At 36.3% G+C, this 21,956-nt stretch overlaps 1 protein-coding gene across 5 annotated transcripts in view; it reads left to right on the forward strand.

Annotated features, from left to right (window-relative positions):
* WDR72 (WD repeat domain 72) overlaps positions 1-21,956 on the forward strand; it is a 211,370-nt gene that overhangs the window by 31,580 nt on the left and 157,834 nt on the right. For all 5 annotated transcript variants that reach the window (XR_004348550.1, XM_032623443.1, XM_032623444.1 and 2 more), the window contains 9 exons: positions 670-844; positions 1,506-1,582; positions 2,630-2,749; positions 3,746-3,891; positions 4,273-4,369; positions 10,691-10,832; positions 11,455-11,700; positions 13,957-14,177; positions 16,693-16,888. Coding sequence is in view for 4 of the 5 variants with exons in the window: in XM_032623443.1 (XP_032479334.1) it covers positions 670-844; positions 1,506-1,582; positions 2,630-2,749; positions 3,746-3,891; positions 4,273-4,369; positions 10,691-10,832; positions 11,455-11,700; positions 13,957-14,177; positions 16,693-16,888 (1,420 nt within the window). In the remaining variant the exon portion in view is untranslated. The remainder of the gene's footprint in view (positions 1-669; positions 845-1,505; positions 1,583-2,629; positions 2,750-3,745; positions 3,892-4,272; positions 4,370-10,690; positions 10,833-11,454; positions 11,701-13,956; positions 14,178-16,692; positions 16,889-21,956) is intronic.

Below are 21,956 nucleotides of genomic sequence, written 5' to 3' on the forward strand. Positions count from 1 at the left end.
GAGGCACAGCTTTAATCTTTACAATAACTTCCCAATATTTAAAAGAGATTTTGGCTTTTGGTATGTGGACTCCAAGCATACGTAAGGTAGTCGCATGATTCCATGGTACTGACACTGTTCTTTATATTGTATGCATTGCTTTTAGCATTGATGACTTGCATTGAAACATTCATGAACTCCTTTCTGGGATCAAAACCTGAATAGCGAGAGAGCTTGTCAAGGGTAGATTATATTACTCAAACTTTAATAAAAGCCATTCTCAAAATTTATTTGGCACAAAAATTCCTCAAATGCTTTTCAAACATTTTTATTTCTTCCTAAGATGCAGCAGTGTTGCTAGGGTAAGAAACCTGTTTTTTGTTGTTCAGTTCTACATAGCATTTCAGAATTAATATAATTGTGAGCTTTCCATGATTTGGAATAAGATTAATTCTTCCCAAAAGAGTCCCCTTCTCCAGAAAAATGACCAAATGCAAGTCAGATAAACGGCAAAATTAACACTTCAGAAGTGTAGAATAATTGAACTAAAAGAAATTTTAGTTGTTATTTAGCCTAATACCTTAGTTGAATAGATGATAAAATTAAAATCCAGAGAAGCCTTCACCGCAGCCAAAATTATGTTAATTGCTAGTGATAATTAAACTTTTGCTTTGAATTCAATTTGCATAGTATTACCACTGCTCATTCCGGATGATAGGAGAAGGCTGGCTTCTGTGTTGTGGAGAATATCAAGATGTTCTTATAATTGATGCCAAAAGTTTGGTTATTATTCACACTTTCGTATCATCTCAGTCTCCGGATTGGATCAACTGCATGTGCATTGTTCACTCCATGAGAATTCAAGGTAAGAGTTAGGTATTATCTAACGCTAGAGATAGCGTATAAACATATCACCTTTGAATTATTTGTTAAATTACTGGGCAAGAGTTCAGAATGCTTCTTTATGTTTACCTACTGGTAGGGATAGCTCTCTAAGCCAGATCAAGAAAAACTGAGAACATCCATCCCAGTGGTTCAAATCACTGGAAAGTCAGCAAGAGGTCATGAGGAAGTGGAAAGAGGAGACACTGTGTTTCCATGACCCAGTTCTGCTTTGATACATTTTAAGAGTGACAAGCAGGTGTTTGTTGTGGATTAACAGGACTCTTGGATTTGCCATGCTGTATCTTCTGGATGTAGTAATGAAGAGAATTCAGTTCCTGTAATGAGGGAAGGCTGGCTCCTAACTTATTTCTGAAATAGGAAGGTGTAATTAGTATTGCCAGAGTGATGGTTTGCAATGTGGTTCTGCTTTTAGTGGTGCTCTCCTTTTACATGGGTGTCACTTTGAAATTGCAAAACAAATTTAGAATGTGATCTAAAATGTTTACTTTTTTAATTAAAAAAACAGCTGAGTATTTTCTACCCACATGCCCTGCATAATCCTTAAATGACTATGAAATGATCTTTAGAGTAACCAGTTATAACAGTGGTCAGCTTATATATGACCTTTGTTGTTTTTACAGAAGATTCTCTCTTGGTAGTGTCAGTAGCTGGTGAGCTCAAAGTATGGGATCTCTCTTCATCTATCAACAGCATTCAGGTTGGCTTGTGAAAATATCCTTTATTCTCCAATTTCAAGCATATGTATTGACATTTTTTAAATTATAAGAGTGTTACATTCTCATTGTTAAAAGTCCAAATAATGTAGAAGTATATAAGTTTTATGTCCATGTACTTTTTCCCTATCTCTCTTCTAAGTTGTGAGCATTGGTAACAATTGCATGGTATCTTTCCAACCTTTTCTCTGTATGTATACAAATGTTTTTATCTACATGCACATGTGCGCGCGCACACACACACACACACACACAAACATTGATTATAATTTAATATAAAAAATTCATCGTGTAATATTTCTCTGTCCCTTACAGCAGAAGACCCCATTTCTTCTGGCTCTTTGTGAGCTGTGGCAATGGGGGTAACATACACTGGGAGTCCAGTATATTCATCTGCTCCCTGGCATCAGGCTACAAGTCGAGGTGATGGACAAAAGAACAGTCATAGAATTTGTGCGGTTGACAGAACTGTTTCAACTGCCCCATACTCTGGACTATCCTTCAGAATTTCTTGGTTGGGAAAACCTGGGAATTGTGTTGGCATACTGAGCGCAAAAAACACACACCCAGCATTATCAGAAACTTACTGAGAACATAGTATTGTAGGTGTTCTGTGCTGGCTACGCTTTTGTCTTTTCAAAACATTTTGTTTGTTTTTCTATTTTAGCAATTAAGATACTGCAAAGGTTTTTTAAAAAATTATTTTCCTTTTTTTTGTTTTATCTTTCTGCCATATCTGAAAGTCAGTAACTTATTCATATCTTTATATTCTCAGTATCCTGCAGCAAATTTCCCGACAGAATGTTTGTTGAATGATTGTATATAATGAATTCTTGAATTCAAGTGGGTTTCCTTTTCATGGTTTCTTTTGCAAAGTAACTTTCTTAGTTCAGAAAACTCAAAAGGAAAGTTGGGTGCTTTTTTATAATAACAGTGTGATCTACTTCAGGTTTAGAGGGGAGCAGTCTTCTAATACAGTTTTATATAAATTAACTAGAACTAGTACTAAAACGTTTTTATTCCTTTTGAAGGAAAAGCAAGATGTTTATGAAAAGGAATCCAAATTTCTTAATTCCCTGAACTGCCGGACAATACGATTTTGCACGTATACAGAGAGACTTCTACTGGTGGTATTTTCTAAATGTTGGAAGGTATTATAAAATAACATAATAAGTACCAGTGATACACAAATGTAATTTGATTTTTATCTTGTTCAGTGCAACAACTATAAGAATGTGTTTTAAATATGATACAAACTTTTTATAATATTATTACCGCAGCAGGGAATTACTTGTCTTTTATGACTGAATTTTATCAGTTTTCCTCTCACTACACTGGGTAATTTTCCTTCCCAGGATATTGTATATATAAAGTATATCCTAATTTTATTAATAACAAACTATTATAATAGTGAGCATTTGTCTCAGATTATTTTAAAGAGTTGATGCCTGCACTTTATAGTTAGAAAGAAAACTAATACTTTTCACCTACATACATTGGTCTTATTTTTATATTTTTTTTCTTTTTCTGCTTTGTCACTACATTTGACTTTAGGGACTATATACATTCTTTTCTTGTGAATATATTCACTGACATCTCCAAGAAGAAAGGAAAGCTAAGTTACTATCATTTGATAGCATCCTTTTTTTCTCTAATGTTTCATATACTTGGCTCAGTTAACAAAACTATATTGTCTTACTTAAAGGCTTATATTTTTGAACTAAAATGTAAAGTAGATGGTTCAGCATGTACTTTAGGATTTCTATTGTATCAACTTCTTTTGTGTGTAATAAATTTTTCAAATGTTTAGGTTTGACTATACATATGGAAAGAATAAAATTGCATAGAAAATTTGGGATTTTTGGTCTCTGTGCATAATGGGCACATTCTGGAATGATACTGTCGGATGGTTTGTCCACTGAAACCTACCTAGGATAAATGTGAAAAAATAAGTACGAGTGAAATATTATCTTGGTCCATGAGTATAGTGTGGCCTGTTATGATACTTAATACTTAATATTAATAATTAATATGTTGTTGCATTAACACTGTTATCTAAATAGTCTTGATAAGCATAATTTATCTTTCTCCTCGGTAGATTAGATTGGAAGCTTCTGTTAATGGGCATCATTCATTCTGTATTTTAGGTTTACGATTATTGTGATTTTTCTCTTCTTTGGACTGAAGTTAGTGGGAGCGGGCAGTTCTTTGCTGGTGGAGAGGTGCTTGCCGCTCACAGAATCATCATTTGGACAGAAGATGGTCACAGTTATATCTATCAGCTGCTGAACAGGTGGGCTCAGATGGGAGCGGCATACAAAACATTCAGGTAGAAAATGAACTTTGGGAGGTTTATTATGGAAAAATCCCCACATGCTGCCCATGATCAAAAACCAGAACAAAACAACTTTGGCACTAGAAGATTTACTCTGGGCTTGGTAGGCTTCAGCCTTTGTATAAAACAGCAGGGGATGAAGGAATGAGATTAACCATGTATAACTTGTACAGCTGGTGCTGGGTTTTCAAAAAGTCACTTGTAATTATTAACCCAACAATTTCTAACTAGAGTTTAGAAACTTGAATGGTACCATCCGGCTTTTGAAAGTGGGAGGGGAAAAAAACGAATAAAGAACCCCAAAGTTCTAAACTTTGCTTTTTATTTTTCACTATGCAGTGGGCTTTCAAAAAGCATATACCCTGCTGATGGAAGAGTGCTTAAAGAGACCATTTATCCTCATTTACTGTGCTCTACTTCTGTGCAGGAAAATAAGGTAATGCAAGAAAAGAATGACTGCCTCAAAGCTGTTTCACTCCACTTCTCAGATAAGTGTTGCTTTGTCTCTAACAGAGTCTGTCTTGAAAAAATTGAATTGAAGAATCACATCAAGTTGTTAACGAGAAAATTAAATCTAATTGTTAATGGCTACTGAAGAAAACTTTGCCTTTAGAAAAGTTATTTTTTAAGTCTGCTTAACTAAACAATACATATTTCTTATGGAATAATTATAAATGATAAAAAAGGAAGAATTAAAATTTCTAATTTTACCACCATACATATTCACTATGAATATTTTTATTTTTTATATTTACTTATTTTAATTGGAAAATATTCAAATATTTGAAAGGTTGTAAGAATAGTACAATGACCAGACATATACCCTTTACCTAGATTCACCAATTGTCACCATTCGCCGTATTTATTTCCTCTCCCTCTCTCATTCTCTCTCTCTCTCTCTCCCCCACCATATATATATGCATACACATTTTTTCCACTGACCTTTCTAACAGATAGTTTGATACAAAGTTATTAACATTTTGATGTATCTACTTCATTTTTTAAAGTTTATCAAATGGCTTATATCCTGCTTTTTTTTATTCTTAAGGAAGCTGGATATTGAGATCATTTTCACATGCATTTAGCTATTCTTCTGAATAAATTTTCTTGTTAAAACAAATATAACTATGATTCCTGGCAGAGAGTTGAGGATGTAATTGTGGGTTTTCACTTGACTGAATTATATCTTTGACACTCTATGAAGCCTGAAAATTTAAGCAGTTAGTTTACTTTAGTGTCAATGAAAGTGTTTTTTTTTAACCTATTGGACTTAGTCATCAGTTAATTATCCAAAAAGGTATTTCATGGAGAATGGAGGAGTTTTGAATTATTGATGTGTCAAACAACGAAGCATGTTACGTTTTACAGTGATGGTTTGCTTAATTAGGCAGCATAGCTGCGGCAAATCCTATGGTTCAGTATCACCTCTTTAACATATCTGTGAGCTTTTGTTGCAAAAACTTGATTAAGACTGTCAGCCAAAAATTAGAACTCCAAGTGCCATTAGGGCATAGGCAAACTTTAGAGTTATGGTGTGGAACACTATTTCTAAAGTCATTCGTGGGTTGCAATAGAGCCTTGTTTTGCTGTTGATCACAAAAGCTTTATTGTGGTTTACTCAGAAAGGGATTTTAAGTTATTTTTTAAAGGACTTTCCCTTTTTTTCCTTTTTAGCTCCTGAATGCATTTTTACAAAGCACAGTTTGCCCTAAAAGCTAGATATAAGAAATGTCCTTTAGGAGCTTCTCGTCTACTGCAAATATCAATGCTATACATAACTATGAGGAAAAAGAACAGCGATTACAAATTAACTTAAAAAAATACTAATCTTATGGGAAGCCACCCTGCTTTGTGTCTCAAAAGATGAAGGCAGGGCTTCCCTGGTGGTGCAGTGGTTGAGAGTCCACCTGCCGATGCAGGGGACACGGGTTCGTGCCCCGGTCCGGGAAGATCCCACATGCCGCGGAGCGGCTGGGCCCGTGAGCCATGGCCGCTGAGCCTGCGCGTCCGGAACCTGTGCTCCACAACGGGAGAGGCAACAATAGTGAGAGGCCCGCGTACCGCAAAAAAAAAAAAAAAAAAAAAAAAAAAAAAAAAAAAGGTGAAGGTATAGATTTGTGAGTCTTCTGTCGATGTATAATTCTTGTTTAGACAACCACAGCTGTTTCTGTATCTTAAAAGTGGGAAGTACTTGGAAGCCAGTGAAAATGAACAGAATAATCTGAAACAAAAAGAAGCTGGTCTACGCATCCGTAGACCTTTGCTTGCCCTTTATCCGGCCAAGAAACTAAATTCAGACCTTGTTCTCCCTATTCAAAACATCACCAATATTCACTAAATATAAGACTTCTTACTGTTTCATGCAGTTACAAGGTAATGAAGGCATTTTCATGGTGTAGGGAGGTGAGTTTGATAGACACAATGATCTTAGAGAATTATGCTCTGTAAACATGTCTTTTGGAGTGATGCCATAGAATTAAATCCCAGTGTGTGACAGTAACATGTTCTCATGTGATGCCAGGAACTTACCTGCTGATGGAGTTGTAGTAGCAAAAATGGGGACTCCTCCTTCATTCCAACAGCTTTAGGAAAGTCTCCCTGGCTTGAAATCATAGCTGATGATCACTGAAACTTGTGGTAAGGGTCCTGGCTGCTGAGGCGAGGAACTGGGCTTCCCAGGGTCTTAGCTGTGGAGTAAAATAGCAGTGTTGAGGTGGGAGTAGATGGGATAGAAACAGCCTGAGGATTGCAGATAAGGAATTTGGATGCGTGAACTAAGAGTAATGATAATGACGATGATGGGTAACTTCTTTTTTCAGTCCTTATTATCATTAAACATACGCACTGCCTTATTTACATGAGTTTCCACCATGACCCCATTTTGAAACTGATGTTCAGGAAGGTTAATTCCCAGGATTTGAACCTAGGCAGTTTGGCCCCAGAGTCTGGGAATGGACTTTCGAGTGAGTTTCTCATTTGTTTTGAGAATGGATAATAAGAATCGTTACTGCTTATTGAGTATGTCCCACATGCCTGGAACCATACTAAGCACCTTACCTTTATCAACTCATTAATCCTGACAGTAATCCCATATAGTAGGTGCTTTTATTTATTAGCCTTCTTTCACAGTTAGAGAAAATGTGATATAGAGATGTTAAGTAAATTGCCTAAATCAAGTAATTGGCTCTTTTAATAGAGTTAGTATGTGCTAAAACCAGGATTTGAATCCAGGCATTTACCACAAGATAATTGTTTTTGTTTTTTTGCTTTTTTTTTTAAGAGTCTTTTTTTTTTTTTAACATCTTTACTGGAGTACAGTTGCCTTACAATGGTGTGTTAGTTTCTGCTGTATCACAAAGTGAATCAGCTGTACATATACATATATCCCCATATCTCCTCCCTCTTGCATCTCCCTCCCACCCTCCCTATCCCACCCCTCTAGGTGGTCACAAAGCACCGAGCTGATCTCCCTGTGCTATGCGGCTGCTTCCCACTAGCTATCTATTTTACATTTGGTAGTGTATATATGTCAATGCTACTCTCTCACTTCGTCCCAGCTTATCCTTCCCCCTCCCCATGTCCTCAAGTCCATTCTCTACGTCTGCATCTTTATTCCTGTCCTGCCCCTAGGTTCATCACCTTTTTTTTTTTTTTTTAGATTTCATATATATGTGTTAGCATACAGTATTTGTTTTCTCTTTCTGACTTACTTGACTCTGTATGATGGACTCTAGGTCCATCCACCTCACTATAAATAACTCAATTTCGTTTCTTTTTATGGCTGAGTAATATTCCATTGTATATATGTGCCACATCTTCTTTATCCATTCATCTGTTGATGGACACTTAGGTTGCTTCCATGTCCTGGCTATTGTAAACAGAGCGGCAGTGAACATTGTGGTACATGACTCTTTTTGAATTATGGTTTTCTCAGGGTATATGCCCAGTAGTGGGATTGCTGGGTTGTATGGTAGTTCTATTTTTACTTTTTAAGGAACCTCCATACTGTTCTCCAGAGTGGCTGTACCAATTTACATTCCCACCAACAGTGCAAGAGGGTTCCCTTTTCTCCACACCTCCTCCAGCATTTATTGTTTGTAGATTTTTTGGTGATGACCATTCTGACTGGTGTGAGGTGATACCTCATTGTAGTTTTGATTTGCATTTCTTTAATGATTAGTGATGTTGAGTATCCTTTCATGTGTTTGTTGGCCATCTGTATATCTTCTTTGGAGAAATGTCTATTTAGGTCTTCTGCCCATTTTTGGATTGGGTTGTTTGTTTTTTTGATATTGAGCTGCATGAGCTGCTTATATATTTTGGAGATTAACCCTTTGTCAGTTTCTTCATTTGCAAATATTTTCTCCCATTCTGAGGTTTGTCTTTTCCTCTTGCTTATGACTTCCTTTGCTGTACAAAAGTTTTTAAGTTTCATTAGGTCTTGAGAAAGAAAAACAGAGCTGGAGGAATCAGGCTCCCTGACTTCAGACTGTACTACAAAGCTAAAGTAATCAAGACAGTATGGTACTGGCACAAAATCAGAAATATAGATCAATGGAACAGGATAGAAAGCCCAGAGATAAACCCACGCACATATGGTCACCTTATTTGATAAAGGAGGCAAGAATATACAATGGAGAAAAGACAGTCTCTTCAATAAGTGGTGCTGGGAAAACTGGACAGCTACATGTAAAAAAATGAAATTAGAACACTCCCTAACACCATACACAAAAATAAACCTAAAACGGATTAAAGACTTAAATGTAAGACCAGACACTATAAAACTCTCAGAGGAAAACATAGGCAGAACACTCTTTTACATAAATCACGGCAAGATCCTTTTTGACCCATCCCCTAGAGAAATGGAAATTAAAAAAAAGTAAACAAATGGGACCTAATGAAACTTAATTCACTGTTAATGACTATTTTAATACCTCTTGGAGGATGGGTACTTCTTGTGATGGGTACTGGGTACTGTGACGAAAAATCAGAATCACATGATAAGGGGCTTTGAGGGAGTTTTCATGTGAACTAGAGAGGAAACTACTGGAAAGGAGGAGGATTGAGGTGTCAAGGAGTGGGTGTGAGCAAGTGAGGAATGGTAGTACAGAAGTGAGCGTAGAGGGAGTAACAGCGTATGGGGAGCATGGGCTGTAGGGGCAGCACATTTTGCTGGGAGGGAGGAGATGTGCTGTGACCAACTTCAGTAACCACCCAGCCTCTCTGGAGCGTCATCCTCATATCAAAATCATGAGAGAGCTGGACTACTCAATTTTAAGGTTCCCAAAGGTTGAGAGAGTTTGAGAAGCCAATCTAACCAAGTTTTATTGTACCATTTCTAACACCTACAAAAATGGTGGCCTTGAGAAGTATAAGACCCCAAAGTGCCTTCTGAATCTTTAAAAAAAAAAATTATTCAGAGAACTCACTTCACTGGAACTGTTTTTCTTCAATGCTCTCATTTCTTGGGACTATAGAGGATTACATATCTTGGTCTTGAATTAGTTTCTTATTCTCCTCTCGTCTTAGTTTCCTTATCTCTATAACAGAAATAATAATAATGATTATTTACTATGTAGCTTTGTTGTAAGGATTAAATGTAGCAATATTTGGGCCCTTAATATTCTCTAGAGCTACATTATAGAATTTTTCCACTAAAATAACTAAGTCTGGACCTTCAAACATGTGTTTTCTGACTAGAAACTATCATTTTCTTAGGCTTCTTTAATTCTAGCACCAGCAGTTGGCTTTCTTTTCAGGGTGCCTTTTATTTGTACATCAAAAGAGGGTTTTGTTTTTGTTTTTCTAATCACTTAATCATTTTGATCCCTTGTGTGTAATCTCTATATACAGGTCTGCCCAAAGAACCTCTACACTGCACTGAGGTACTAGGGAGATTCTGAACCCATTCACTAGTGAAAGTGTATCTTTAAGAGCTCTGGTACCCAATATTCATACTGTGCCACAACAAAACTATATATTTATATATATAAATATATTTATGTTAATTATAACTTATACATTTATTTTTACTAGTATCTATCTATCTACCTATCTATCTATCTATCTATATAAGTTATGAATTCATTTTTCTTTGTGGCCATTTGGGAAGTTTGAAATCAAGTATGTTAAATCTGAAAAATGGTCAAAAGAAAGTAGAAAGCATAATAATACCACAAGATTACCACACAAATATTAGTTGTTGCTATTTTAACTGACAATTGGAACTGAAGGGATCATAAAGAAATCAGACCTCCTCAGTGGACGGTACGGCACTGTCATCAGGACGTGGGCTCTTGAGTCAGAATTACTGGACTCAAAAGCCCACTGCCATCTATATCACCTTAAATAAATTAACCTCTTCCCTCTCAGATTATTCATCTGTAAAATGAAGACAATGATAGTACCAACTTCACGGGATTATTGTGAGGACTACTTAACTGAATACATGCAAAGACCCTAACAGTATATGTAATACATACACTGAACGTGTTCAATAAATGTTAACTATTCTTATTAACTCTCTGAAATCTAGCTGATGACTTTGCTTCTTATTTCATAAAAACTTTTTTGTTTTGAGTAAGAGGACCATTTCACTTAATTTACTTGAAATTTTTTAAACAGTGGGACATAAATGGAAATAATTTAGTTCATCTATGAAGTCTTGTTCCTTCATTTAAAAACAGTGGCTGCCATTATATAGATTTTTCTGAAGATATTTTTTCTACATAAATGCTAACTTTTTTATTTGGACCAGAGCCTTCCCTTTGTTATGGGCTACATGAATGAAAGGAAAGAGCCTTTTTATAAGGTACTTTTCTCTGGAGAAGTCTCAGGAAGAATTACTTTGTGGCACATCCCTGATGTTCCTGTATCCAAGTTTGATGGTTCTCCTAAAGGTAAGACAATTTCTATTTCTAATCACTTGTCTTCTGAGAACTACTTTATAATTAACTCAGTGTTTTTTTTTTTTAAGTTGAGTAATATGAGTCAACAAACAAGAAAAAGTTCTCATGTACCACTATGCATTAGATGCTAACATAAAAGTAGTATAAACATGACGCTTATAGATCTTACACAACAATGCAACAAGTGTAATTCAAATTAACATCAACTTAACATGAATGATGTTTTATAGACTTGAAATGAATGTTGACAATATGAATATAGGATAGACTGATAGACCATATTCATATTTTTGAATTTGTCATGTCCATATCCTGTACCCCTTTTCAACCAATTTCTCTATTCAAAAGAGTTTCTCCGTTCTTTTCAGTTGACTTAAGTCTAAAATGAATGCACTAATACACATCTATTCTTCCGAGGCTCCTTGAGGGAGAAAGAATCAATAAAATAGCATTTGGAGTGAAAGCAATGGATGGCAGAACTTTTCTGCCTATAACGTACAGTTAGGATGGCAAAAGAGTCTCTATGTTCCCCAAAGCATGGTGCCTTGATAATATTTTCTATATCTATGATGAATTTATAAACCAAATTTTCCCTTATGTGTTTTCCTTTTAGAGATACCAATAACTACCACCTGGACCCTTCAAGATAATTTTGATAAGCATCATACCATGTCACAAAGTATTATTGACTACTTCTCTGGGTTTAGAGATGAGAATGGAATTGTGGTTGTCACTTCATCAGAGTATGTTCCAAGTCTTGATAAACTAATATGTGGCTGTGAAGATGGGACAATTTTCATTACACAGGCTTTGAATGCTGCCAAAGCAGGACTTCTAGAAGGCGGTTCTTTACTAAAAGGTCATTGAATTTTATTTGACCCTATTTATTTAATTTACCTAAGCTTCAACTTTAATAAGCTATACTAAGAAGATCGCTGAAGCTTAAGAAAATTACAGGTATTTGCTAATAAATTTGTGCATGTTTTAATGTTAAAGTAAAACGCACATATAGGTTTTTTTAAAGAGTCAAACAGAAGGTTATACAATGAGAAATACATTTCTCTCCTTCTTTGATCTTCCAGGAAGATCACCGAAGGCAAGTGCTAATAAGTTTCTTTATACACTTTTTGAAATTTCCTATGCATATATAAGCATATAACAAAAGAGCAGTATACATTCTTTTAATTATATTATAAAAATAGAACCACATTCTACACACTTTACTAAAATGTCCTTAATAAAATATTTTGGAGCACATTCTTTATGACTTAATTTTAAATGATTAATAATGATTGAATTCTAATTTAAAAAATCTCCTATGATGAGTGTTCAAGTTTTTTCTTGTCTTTGGCTACTATAGACAATGCAGAATTAACTATCTTTGCACATATATGTAGGTATATGTATAGTATTAATTTCCAGGAGTAGAATTACTAGATCAACCTTTATGTGTATTTTTAATTTTGAAAATATATCTTAAAATGTTCTCCAAAGTACATCAATATACATGTGTGTCCACTAACACAGATGTATGAGAATACCTTTTCCCCCAAGCCTTAGCCAACTTACTGTGCTATTCAATTTTTTAATATTTGCCAATCAGGAGAAAGTGGTATCTTCCTGTTTTAATTTTTTTTGGTAATGAAATGTAAATGTGTTCTTATATATCTTTGTGCACTGCAACAGTGAAAATCTCTTAAATAAAGACCATTATGCAATAAGTTGTCTTATGTAAAGGAAAGAAATATAGGAGGTGATTGAGATTTGGGGCTGTGTAGGTAAATTTGTATACCACTTTTCATTGTATGGACCCTACTAGACTACAAGGTCCTGACAGACCAAATATCAATTAAAAAAACAAAACAAAACCGAAACTTGTTACATTGCCTATTGCTGTTCTCAGCTTACTTTGGCTACTTACTAAATGTTCTAACTTTTCAGTGATTCAGTGATTGACTGAAATAGAGGAGTGAGTAGCAATAAAGCAAGGAGAGGTAATACATCACTTTACATCTCAATGGCTGCTGTTAAAAGTTAGTAAAAAAGCTTAAGACCTTAGCATATTTTATCTAGGCTGATTTATCTTATCCTGAAAACAAGCAGAAACCTACATTTGATCTTTAGCATCTGAATTAATATTCATCTTGGTTTGCTAGTGGATATAAAGCGAGAAGGTACCTGACGGAATAGAAGTAATAATGATTCTTTGGGACTCATTTTCAATGTGAATAAAGAGAGTTTGTGGTCTGTGGTCCTCTCCAGTTTTTTTAGGTTTAGCTAATAATGAAGGAAGAAGCAGTGTGGAAACTGGGTGTCAGTAAGCCTGTGTTCTAATACAGCTATGGTATGAAACACCTAGGTTCCTACCAAGTGCCAGTGCTAAGAAAGTATGGACATTATTTTATTTATTCCACACAGTAGTCTTGTGTGAAGTAAGTGCTGTTATTATCCCACTTTTTCAGATGCAGTACCTGTGGCTTAGAGGGAAAAGGCAAGTTGTCCACAGTGACACATCTAGTAAGTGATAGACCGAGAAAAACAAAGCCAGATTTGGTTAACAGCAAAGCTGTGCTCTTAAATATTATGCTGTGTTTCTTCACACTTGGATTCAAGCCACTTAACCTCTCTGAGCCTCAGATACTTTTATCTGTAAAACAAAATGGTGGAACTAGGTAATCTGTAATATCTTTTAAAGCAAAAATATTCCATGAAACTTTGCTTTTCTTTTATACTAGACTTGGTCATGCTGTTTTAAAGGACAGCAGTAGTGTTCTGAGATTACTTTTGTAGAGACAAAATGTATAAATTGTTCACTGTTTTAGAACAGAGTTTGCTATTTCATGGCAGTGGAATTGGTAACTTGCTAACATCCTTAAAGAATTAATAGACTTTGAACAACCAGATTTAGTGCTCCATCAAAAGCACGACCTGGCTTATAATGAGGCACTTGCCTTTTGAGAGAATCCAAGGGTTGTTCATTAATTTTCTTAGTCAACTGCCTACCTTTAATTATATGTAGTTTCCTTACATTAAAAATTTATAAAAGAATATCTCTGGACTATTTCTTGAACAAAAATAACTCTTCTTAATTATTTGGTGTTTGGTTGTTTTCCAGATTCCCTTCCTCAGAAAGTTCTCAAAGGCCATCACCACAGTGTTACTTCCTTGCTTTATCCACATGGTCTCTCTTCAAAATTAGACCAAAGTTGGCTGGTGTCTGGGGACCAGGACTCATGGGTCATCTTGTGGGATATCTTTACTGAAGAAATTTTGCATAAATTCTTTTTGCAAGCTGGTTTAGTAACGAGTCTTTTGATGTCACCAGAGAATTTCAAAGTAAGTTAAGATAAAGAGTGAAACATAACACATAAATTTAAGTTATACATATAACATTTCAGAATGTTTAAAAAATGTAAGGAAAAATAACCCATATTTCCACAGAAAAGAAAAAACCATAATGTAACTGGATGATTTTTATGAATTCCTTTCTTATATTTTATGCATTTTATTATTTTTACAGCTTATACAGATAATTTGGTTCTAAAGCAAAGGTCTCATCAATTCGTGGCTTTACAAAAGTCAGTTAATTCTCTTTAAGTACTTATACGTTTGTTCTTTTTTTTTTTCCTAGTTCTACATCTTAATTTTTAATGGAATTTTCTTTTTAAATAAAAGTAATGGACACTCAATGGAAAAATAAATATGTAGGAACTGTAAATTAAAATTAACTTTTGCCTTCAACAATTTAATAATAACAATGATAGTTACACTTTCTTTTTCTTAAATAGATTTTTGTTTACTCTTTCATTTATTTAACAAATGACGAGCTTTAACAAATTTACGAGCATCTACCTTGTGCTGAGCAAAGGAAATACTTTCAGGTATAATTTTCTCATGCAATGTCAGCTTAAATTCAGTTTTCATAAAGCTGATATCTTTGATAAAATATGGACAGCCAAGTTTTGAGTTTTCTGAGTTTATAAGCTAGTTGATTGACTTGTAAACATTATTTCTCCATAGTAATGTTATGAAAAATCAGTTCCAAAGTAAAATCAGAGAAAACTTGCACTGTATTTTTGTAGTAAGAAAAAATGAAAGCAGTATTTCAGGAACAGAAATGATTAACCAAAACAGTAAAACAAAGTTAAGTGACCCCTCCCCCCCCCCCCAAAAAAAAAAACCTATGTGGTGATTTGGGATACCTTGATATATCTTTTATTCCTGAAGTTCTCCCTTTTTCAAAAAAAATTTTTTTTCTCTCAGCCCCAGGACCGTAGTCCAAGTCAGTTCCACTCCTGACCCCTTTTACTTCTGCCTCAGTCATAGATGATTTAACTCCAAGGATCAGGACGCATTCAAAGTCAAATAAAAAGGGAGTTTATTGAAAGGGCACAAGGGGCAATCCCTAGGCATCCAAGACAAAGCACTAGAGCAAGGACCTACAGTGGAACTTAAATTCAGAAACCAAGGTTACTCTTTGAATCCACTGCTCCAAAATGGTCTGCTTTTCTGTGATTGCTCCATTCTCTTGCCTCTTCCTATGATTTCTTTTAGCTTTACAATTTCAAACGCCTAGAAAAGAGAATCTGATTGGCCTAGTGTGGGTCTCTAGTATACGTCTACTCCTGGCCATAGGATCTGTGTTCACGTGTTATGTGTGTTCTCTTGTGTTGGAGGTGTGTGTGAGTTTCCTGAAGTACACTGGGCTGTCTATTCTAGAGACTGGGGGTCAGGAAGGTTCTCCAAGAGGTAATAGTTGGGCGGCAATGCCATCTGTGCCCCATTCTACAAGTCCAGGCTCCCCATATATCACACCTGCCATTTTGTGATCCCCCCCTCCCCCCCTCAGAATATCTGTAGTCTCCTTTACAAGTATTAGGAAAAATAACAAGTTCTCCAGTGCCCCACAGAGAGAGGTCAGTGATGAGCACTGGGAGATTCTTCAGGAACCCTAGCTGAGGCTTTTAACATAGCAGACGAAAGTCTGGCCAGGTGCCTTAGTCAAAGTAGGAGCATCGACATAGCAAGATGGTTAGAAAAGAAAAAAATAGCAGAGGAACTACCCACTGCCCCTTCTCACCACACCCCAGCCATACCCACTGATGGGCTGATCAGTGCATGGACCTCGTGGTGAGGCACAAAGCTGCCCTGTAAACCTCTCCTAGATGAGCCTCAGCAGCACCCAGCAAGAATAGTCTTTGTCCTAAACTATGCTGAAGGTAACTACATGCTGACATTCTTGAAAGTATCTTAAGAATCTTTGTCCTGTGAGACTATTTTTGGTCCCTGTGTCTTTGAAGCTGTACATTCAGTTGGAACTATCTAATGCTTACCTCTTTTAGATTGTGTCTACACTGAGTTTCCTGTTTGGATTAGAATCTGTATAGTTCTGGGAACAGCACCAAATCACATTTTGAGGCTCTAAGTGGAAGATATCAGCTCATGATACCCTTGGGCCTAAGCTTGTGTCTACAAATAGCTTCTTTTTGTGGCAACAAATTAGTTCTGGGGTTTATTTTATTCTGCATTATTTCCGATGTCTGCCTCGCTGCCTGAATCTGCTGAGTGATGATCAAGTCCTTCATTTATCTTATAAGTAGATCTGGCCTGGAATTCTCCTCTTTACTTGTGTCTTTTGACCTTCCTAATAGGTCTTTGAATTTAAAATCTGCTTGGTTTGTAAAGCTCCCCTGTGCAGCGTTATGTGGAGAGGTGCTAGAGAAAGCAGAACTGTCATTTTGTAAATGGGATTTTAACAAAAACTTATGTTACTAGGGGGGAAAATCTGATTTAATTTTAAAGAAAGCATTTGACTATTAGCTTACAAAGAATGCCATTTTTTTTTCCATAGCTACGAAGTCATCAGGTAATTTGCTGTGTGTGCAGTGACCATTCCGTGGCTCTCCTTCACCTTGAGGGGAGGAGGTGCCTCCTGAGCGCCCGAAAGCACCTTTTCCCTGTGAAGATGATAAAATGGCATCCCGTCGAGAACTTTCTAATTGTTGGATGTACAGATGACTCTGTATACATCTGGGAAATTGAGACAGGTAAATTGAAATTTTACCCCTTTTCATCCTTTATATCTTTATGCATCAAAGCATTTGGCTGGGTGGAGAGTTCCAGAAAAGGCACGGTGATGCCCTCACTTGCTTTTACCTTTGGTTGGGCTGCATTTAATGGCTTCGTTTGAAGGTATGTATGGAAAATAAACACAACGGCCCAAGTCAGATCCTAACCCACTGATGATTACCTGACAGAGCAGTGCGCAGGAATGAGCCGGATATTTCTGGAAGCTATAAATAAAAACATAAGTTATCTACTTTAATTATTAACAAGAGAGAAATTTAGTGTCCTACTACTAGTCTCAGTCATTGAATTCTGCTTTCTTCAGCATACTCACCATCTCAGCAACATTTTGAGCTAATTGTTGATCAGTAATAATGGAATATAATTAATTACAAAACTCCAAAATGTTGAGTCAGGGGAACTGAAAACTGAGTGGTTCCATTGAACTTTTGATGTCAGAGCATAGAGAATGTATAGTCTGAACTTTTAAGTTTTTCATAAAGTTTTACTATATAACTTAAGATTGAGAGTAACACATTTCAGGCCAATGCTGGGAACAAATCAAATAAAGCGAGGTAACGAATGAATGTGAGTCAAGGGAGTGCCCTGGAGAGTACATTTTACTGAAACCATTGCATGATTTGTATTGATTAATCAGTGGTGGCTTTATGCTGGGTGTTGTGAACAGACTGGATAGCTTACAATAGTTTAGAGCCATACTTCACCAAAATAATTGCTATTTTCTTTACATTTGACTTTCATGTATTAATGACGATGGCACACGGAGGATGCAAGATAATACCACCTTACATTTGTGCTTTGCTTTACAGCTTTGATGGGCCTCATGCTTATTTCCCATTAGATTATCACAACTTCTAGGGTAGGTAGAAGCGGTATTATACCCCATTGCATGGATGAGGAATTTGTTGCTCTGATCTGTAAGTGTGCTAGGTTACACACTAGTAAGTGGTGAACCAATATGAGGCCCCCCTCCCCGTTGTTCTTTGCACATATTCACAAGATTAAGAGAGTTTAGAATTCTTAGGTAATCTATCAACCTGAGTGATGATTGAGTATAATGGATCAAATAGGTTCTAATGCCTGGACTTGCCTCCAGGACCTGCAAGCAAAAACTGTATGATCTTGGACAAATAACTTGGCTTCACTGCTTGTCAATCTGCTCACCTATGAAATAGGAATAATAATACTTGTCTTCCTATTAGGATTAAATTAACAAATACCTACAATTCTTGTAAACAGAGCCTGTAGATGCCAAGTCTTTAGTAAGAGTTAACTATTATTAATATTATTTAAAAATGCAGCAAAATCTTGATTTGTGCTAGTGAAATATGAATTTGTAAAACACATACACTTATAAATGTGGGCAACTGCATTTTTTAATGGTTATGATAGCATGTATGTATGTATTTATTTTAACTTTTTATTTTATATTGGCATATAGTTGATTAACAACATTGTGTTAGTTTCAGGTGTACAACAGAGTGATTCAGTTATACATATACATGCATCTATTCTTTTTCAAATTCTTTTCCCAATTAGATTGTTACAGAATATTGAGCAGAGTTCCCTGTGCTACACAGTACATCCCTGTTGGTTATCCATTTTAAATATAGCGCAACTGCATTGTCTTTAATTGTGAAATTGTAAATACTTGCTAATCAAACATATTTTTTCCTAGAAAATGGAGTCTAGCAAGAATAAAAAAAATCTGGGCACTCATAAGTGTTTATGGTTCCATTGCCCCAGCAGGACACCTTTCAGGCTATGCAACTTTTAATTTATCTGTTCCTGATGGGGCAGGCGGTAAAGAAGGGAAGCCAAACCACTAGTACTTCTTGAAACCATATTATTCCCACGTCGTATTTTAATTGTATTATTTCTTTTTATGCTCCCAAGATATATGACCAAATGTAGAACAGTTGAAAAATACAGAGAAACATAAAAAAAATCCAAATAATCCTATCCCACTGCCTAAAGATAGCTGCTATTTATATTTTGATCTACTTTCTGTCAGACATCTTTCTATGTCGATAAATAGATGTCTATATTATATTTCAGTCACAGTCCTGGCCAGAAATTGAAGTCAACCCTGCTAGGTTAAGTGAAGAGACTTTAAGGAAAGGACCCTTTATAGGGATGTGGATAGGGATTAAGGAACAGACAAGGAGTGGATAGTGAGGCCATCACCCAGACAGTAGCAGTATCAGGAAGCTCTTACCACCTCTAGGGCTGAAGTGAAAGACAAGAAAATAGTGGTACTGGAACCCAGTTAAGCTGAAGCCAAAGAGGAGTGGATACTCCCTGGGATCATGGAAGAGAAACAGCTCCCACCAGAAATGCAGTACTGATACAAAGAGAGAGTTGGAAGAAATTCTCTTCTCTCTCCTTCTGCAGTCACCATCTTCATTAGTTTAATCCAACTGGAAGTCAGAAGGATATTCAGTTCTAGGCATGAGCCAGGGGCATAGAACAGGACACAGAAGGGTATTGGAAGGATGGAGTGGGTTGTCAAATGGACAATAATTGCCATATTGGCCATTATGGACACACCATACTTAAACTCAGGAATCTCCTATAGTTGGTTATATATATTGTTTCCTATAAAAAAAAAAAAGCTTGTTTTAAAATGGCCATATAAAATGATATGCACATGTTTAGTGCCCAGTTAACTTACAGGATATTTATTCCAAATGAAGCTATGAGGCTGTTTATCTCTTGGTGATCTACTGTTATAATCTATGGTTATAAACAACCATAACTCAACTTAAGCTTATTATTGGTGAAAATGTTACCAATGATTGTATCATTGCCTTCACATTCGTGATGTGCCTCTTCACTTTTTCAAAGCATCCTCCCCTTGATAATCTCATTTGAGCCCCATGACACTCTGGAGATGGCTGACAAATGAACTCCTTACCACACTCATTCCTTCTGAGTAAGTCTATGTTGTTCCTTTTAGTCTGTGTCTGGTATTGGCTTTGTTTTGAATTGCCTTTAACCTCAGCAATTCCAATTTTGTTTAAAATTTAATGAACGACTTTTTCTTTCTCAAGCTGTATTTCATCTGGCTAAGATACTTCCATTATGTTCGCTGTACTTGATATCTTTTTTATCCTTTTTCTGTAAAGGTGGGAAAATCCAGGATCAGGAAGACTTTCCATTTATAGTTTCATAAAGTGAGGAGAAAAAATGCCGGCTAAGACCAAAACAATTAGGCCGAAAAGAGGTCTATGAGAGTATAGAATATGCTCGTTCACTGACATGCCTGGCACATGAATAAATGAACCAACCCAAGTTTTCTTGGACTTCAGTAGACTGAGTACAAATGAGTTCATCTTACCATTGGCCGGTTGCAGTGGCTCTTAGAACGTGGCTGCCCAACTGTAGATAGACCCTTAGCTTTCTCTTCCAAGTCTCCCTTAGGGTTTCTGGAATTCACAGGCGCATATCTCACTTCCTTGTGTAGAAGTCTGTGTATTTTCTACGCCAGCCAATTTTTCTTCTTTCTTTCCTTTTAGCTTTGCTGAAAGGTTCAGACTTGGTTCCATGTGTGAACAGACCTATTCTCTGCTCCATTTTTCCAGCCCTCTGCCTCCTCTAAATACATGGAGGAGAATAAATTGACACTCAGGCATTTATCAGATCTTTCAGCACTAGAGCAACTCCAGAGCTCCTAGAGAGAGAAATAGGAGGTGTCAGCGGGATAAGGATTTGGGGGCAAGAGACCTAGATATAAAAGGCAGGGGAAGGGGATTAAAGCCAAAGGTAATTAATTCTCAACTGTACCAAAAGCCCACCTTGGCAGAAGGTTGGGGGGTGGGGTATAGGTCAGTCCCTGTGCCACCTTCCTCCAGGTGTGGAAGATGGGATATGAGACTTTAGTTTATCACAAACACTTTACAACAACCAATTCTCACTTTATTCATGAGATGTATTTATTCATTTATTTTATTCTCTTTGGTACAATGCACAAGCATATTCTAGAGCCACGTACCCCCATGCCTGTCTTACCTTGAAATTGTCTGAGCTGTATCTTTTCAGTGACAGGTGGCATAGCCAGATATGTACCAGGGTAAAGTTTGGGATCATAGGTGGGCACGCTCATCTCATGGGAGAAGCAAACAATCAAAGCAGAGGAGTATTTATGCAGCAGTGGGGCCCCTTGTCTTCTGGCTAAAAGTGCAGTGCTGCCAGGTTGGGAGTGATGAGGGCATCTAGTTTTGCTTATTGATTTAGCAGATGTCCCATGATGTTTAGGCCTGATTAGGAAGGGAAAAAATTGGAGATGTCATTTTGATTAATATTTGAGCTCCCACAGTGTATTTGACACTGACAACTCTGGGCAGTTTTGTCACCCTCATTGCTATGAGACACAATAGAGATAATGTAATACTGATTTTTTCCCCTAAAATGCATACCAGAAATAAATCTCTGCTCTTAGTTCATTTTTCTTTTGAGAATTGAATCTAAATTAATTCTGAGGACTTTTCTGTTCACAGCAATGGATTTACCTAGCAGAAAACTTGTATAATGAATTTCTTGTGTGTTATTAAATATAAATGATATTATTATTGAAGGTCTTCTGTTATACATATACATGCATCTATTCTTTTTCAAATTCTTTTCCCAATTAGATTGTTACAGAATATTGAGCAGAGTTCCCTGTGCTACACAGTACATCCCTGTTGGTTATCCATTTTAAATATAGCGCAACTGCATTGTCTTTAATTGTGAAATTGTAAATACTTGCTAATCAAACATATTTTTTCCTAGAAAATGGAGTCTAGCAAGAATAAAAAAAATCTGGGCACTCATAAGTGTTTATGGTTCCATTGCCCCAGCAGGACACCTTTCAGGCTATGCAACTTTTAATTTATCTGTTCCTGATGGGGCAGGCGGTAAAGAAGGGAAGCCAAACCACTAGTACTTCTTGAAACCATATTATTCCCACGTCGTATTTTAATTGTATTATTTCTTTTTATGCTCCCAAGATATATGACCAAATGTAGAACAGTTGAAAAATACAGA

This window comes from Phocoena sinus, chromosome 2 (genome assembly GCF_008692025.1).
Source record: "Phocoena sinus isolate mPhoSin1 chromosome 2, mPhoSin1.pri, whole genome shotgun sequence".
Classification (NCBI taxonomy): Eukaryota; Metazoa; Chordata; class Mammalia; order Artiodactyla; family Phocoenidae; genus Phocoena; species Phocoena sinus.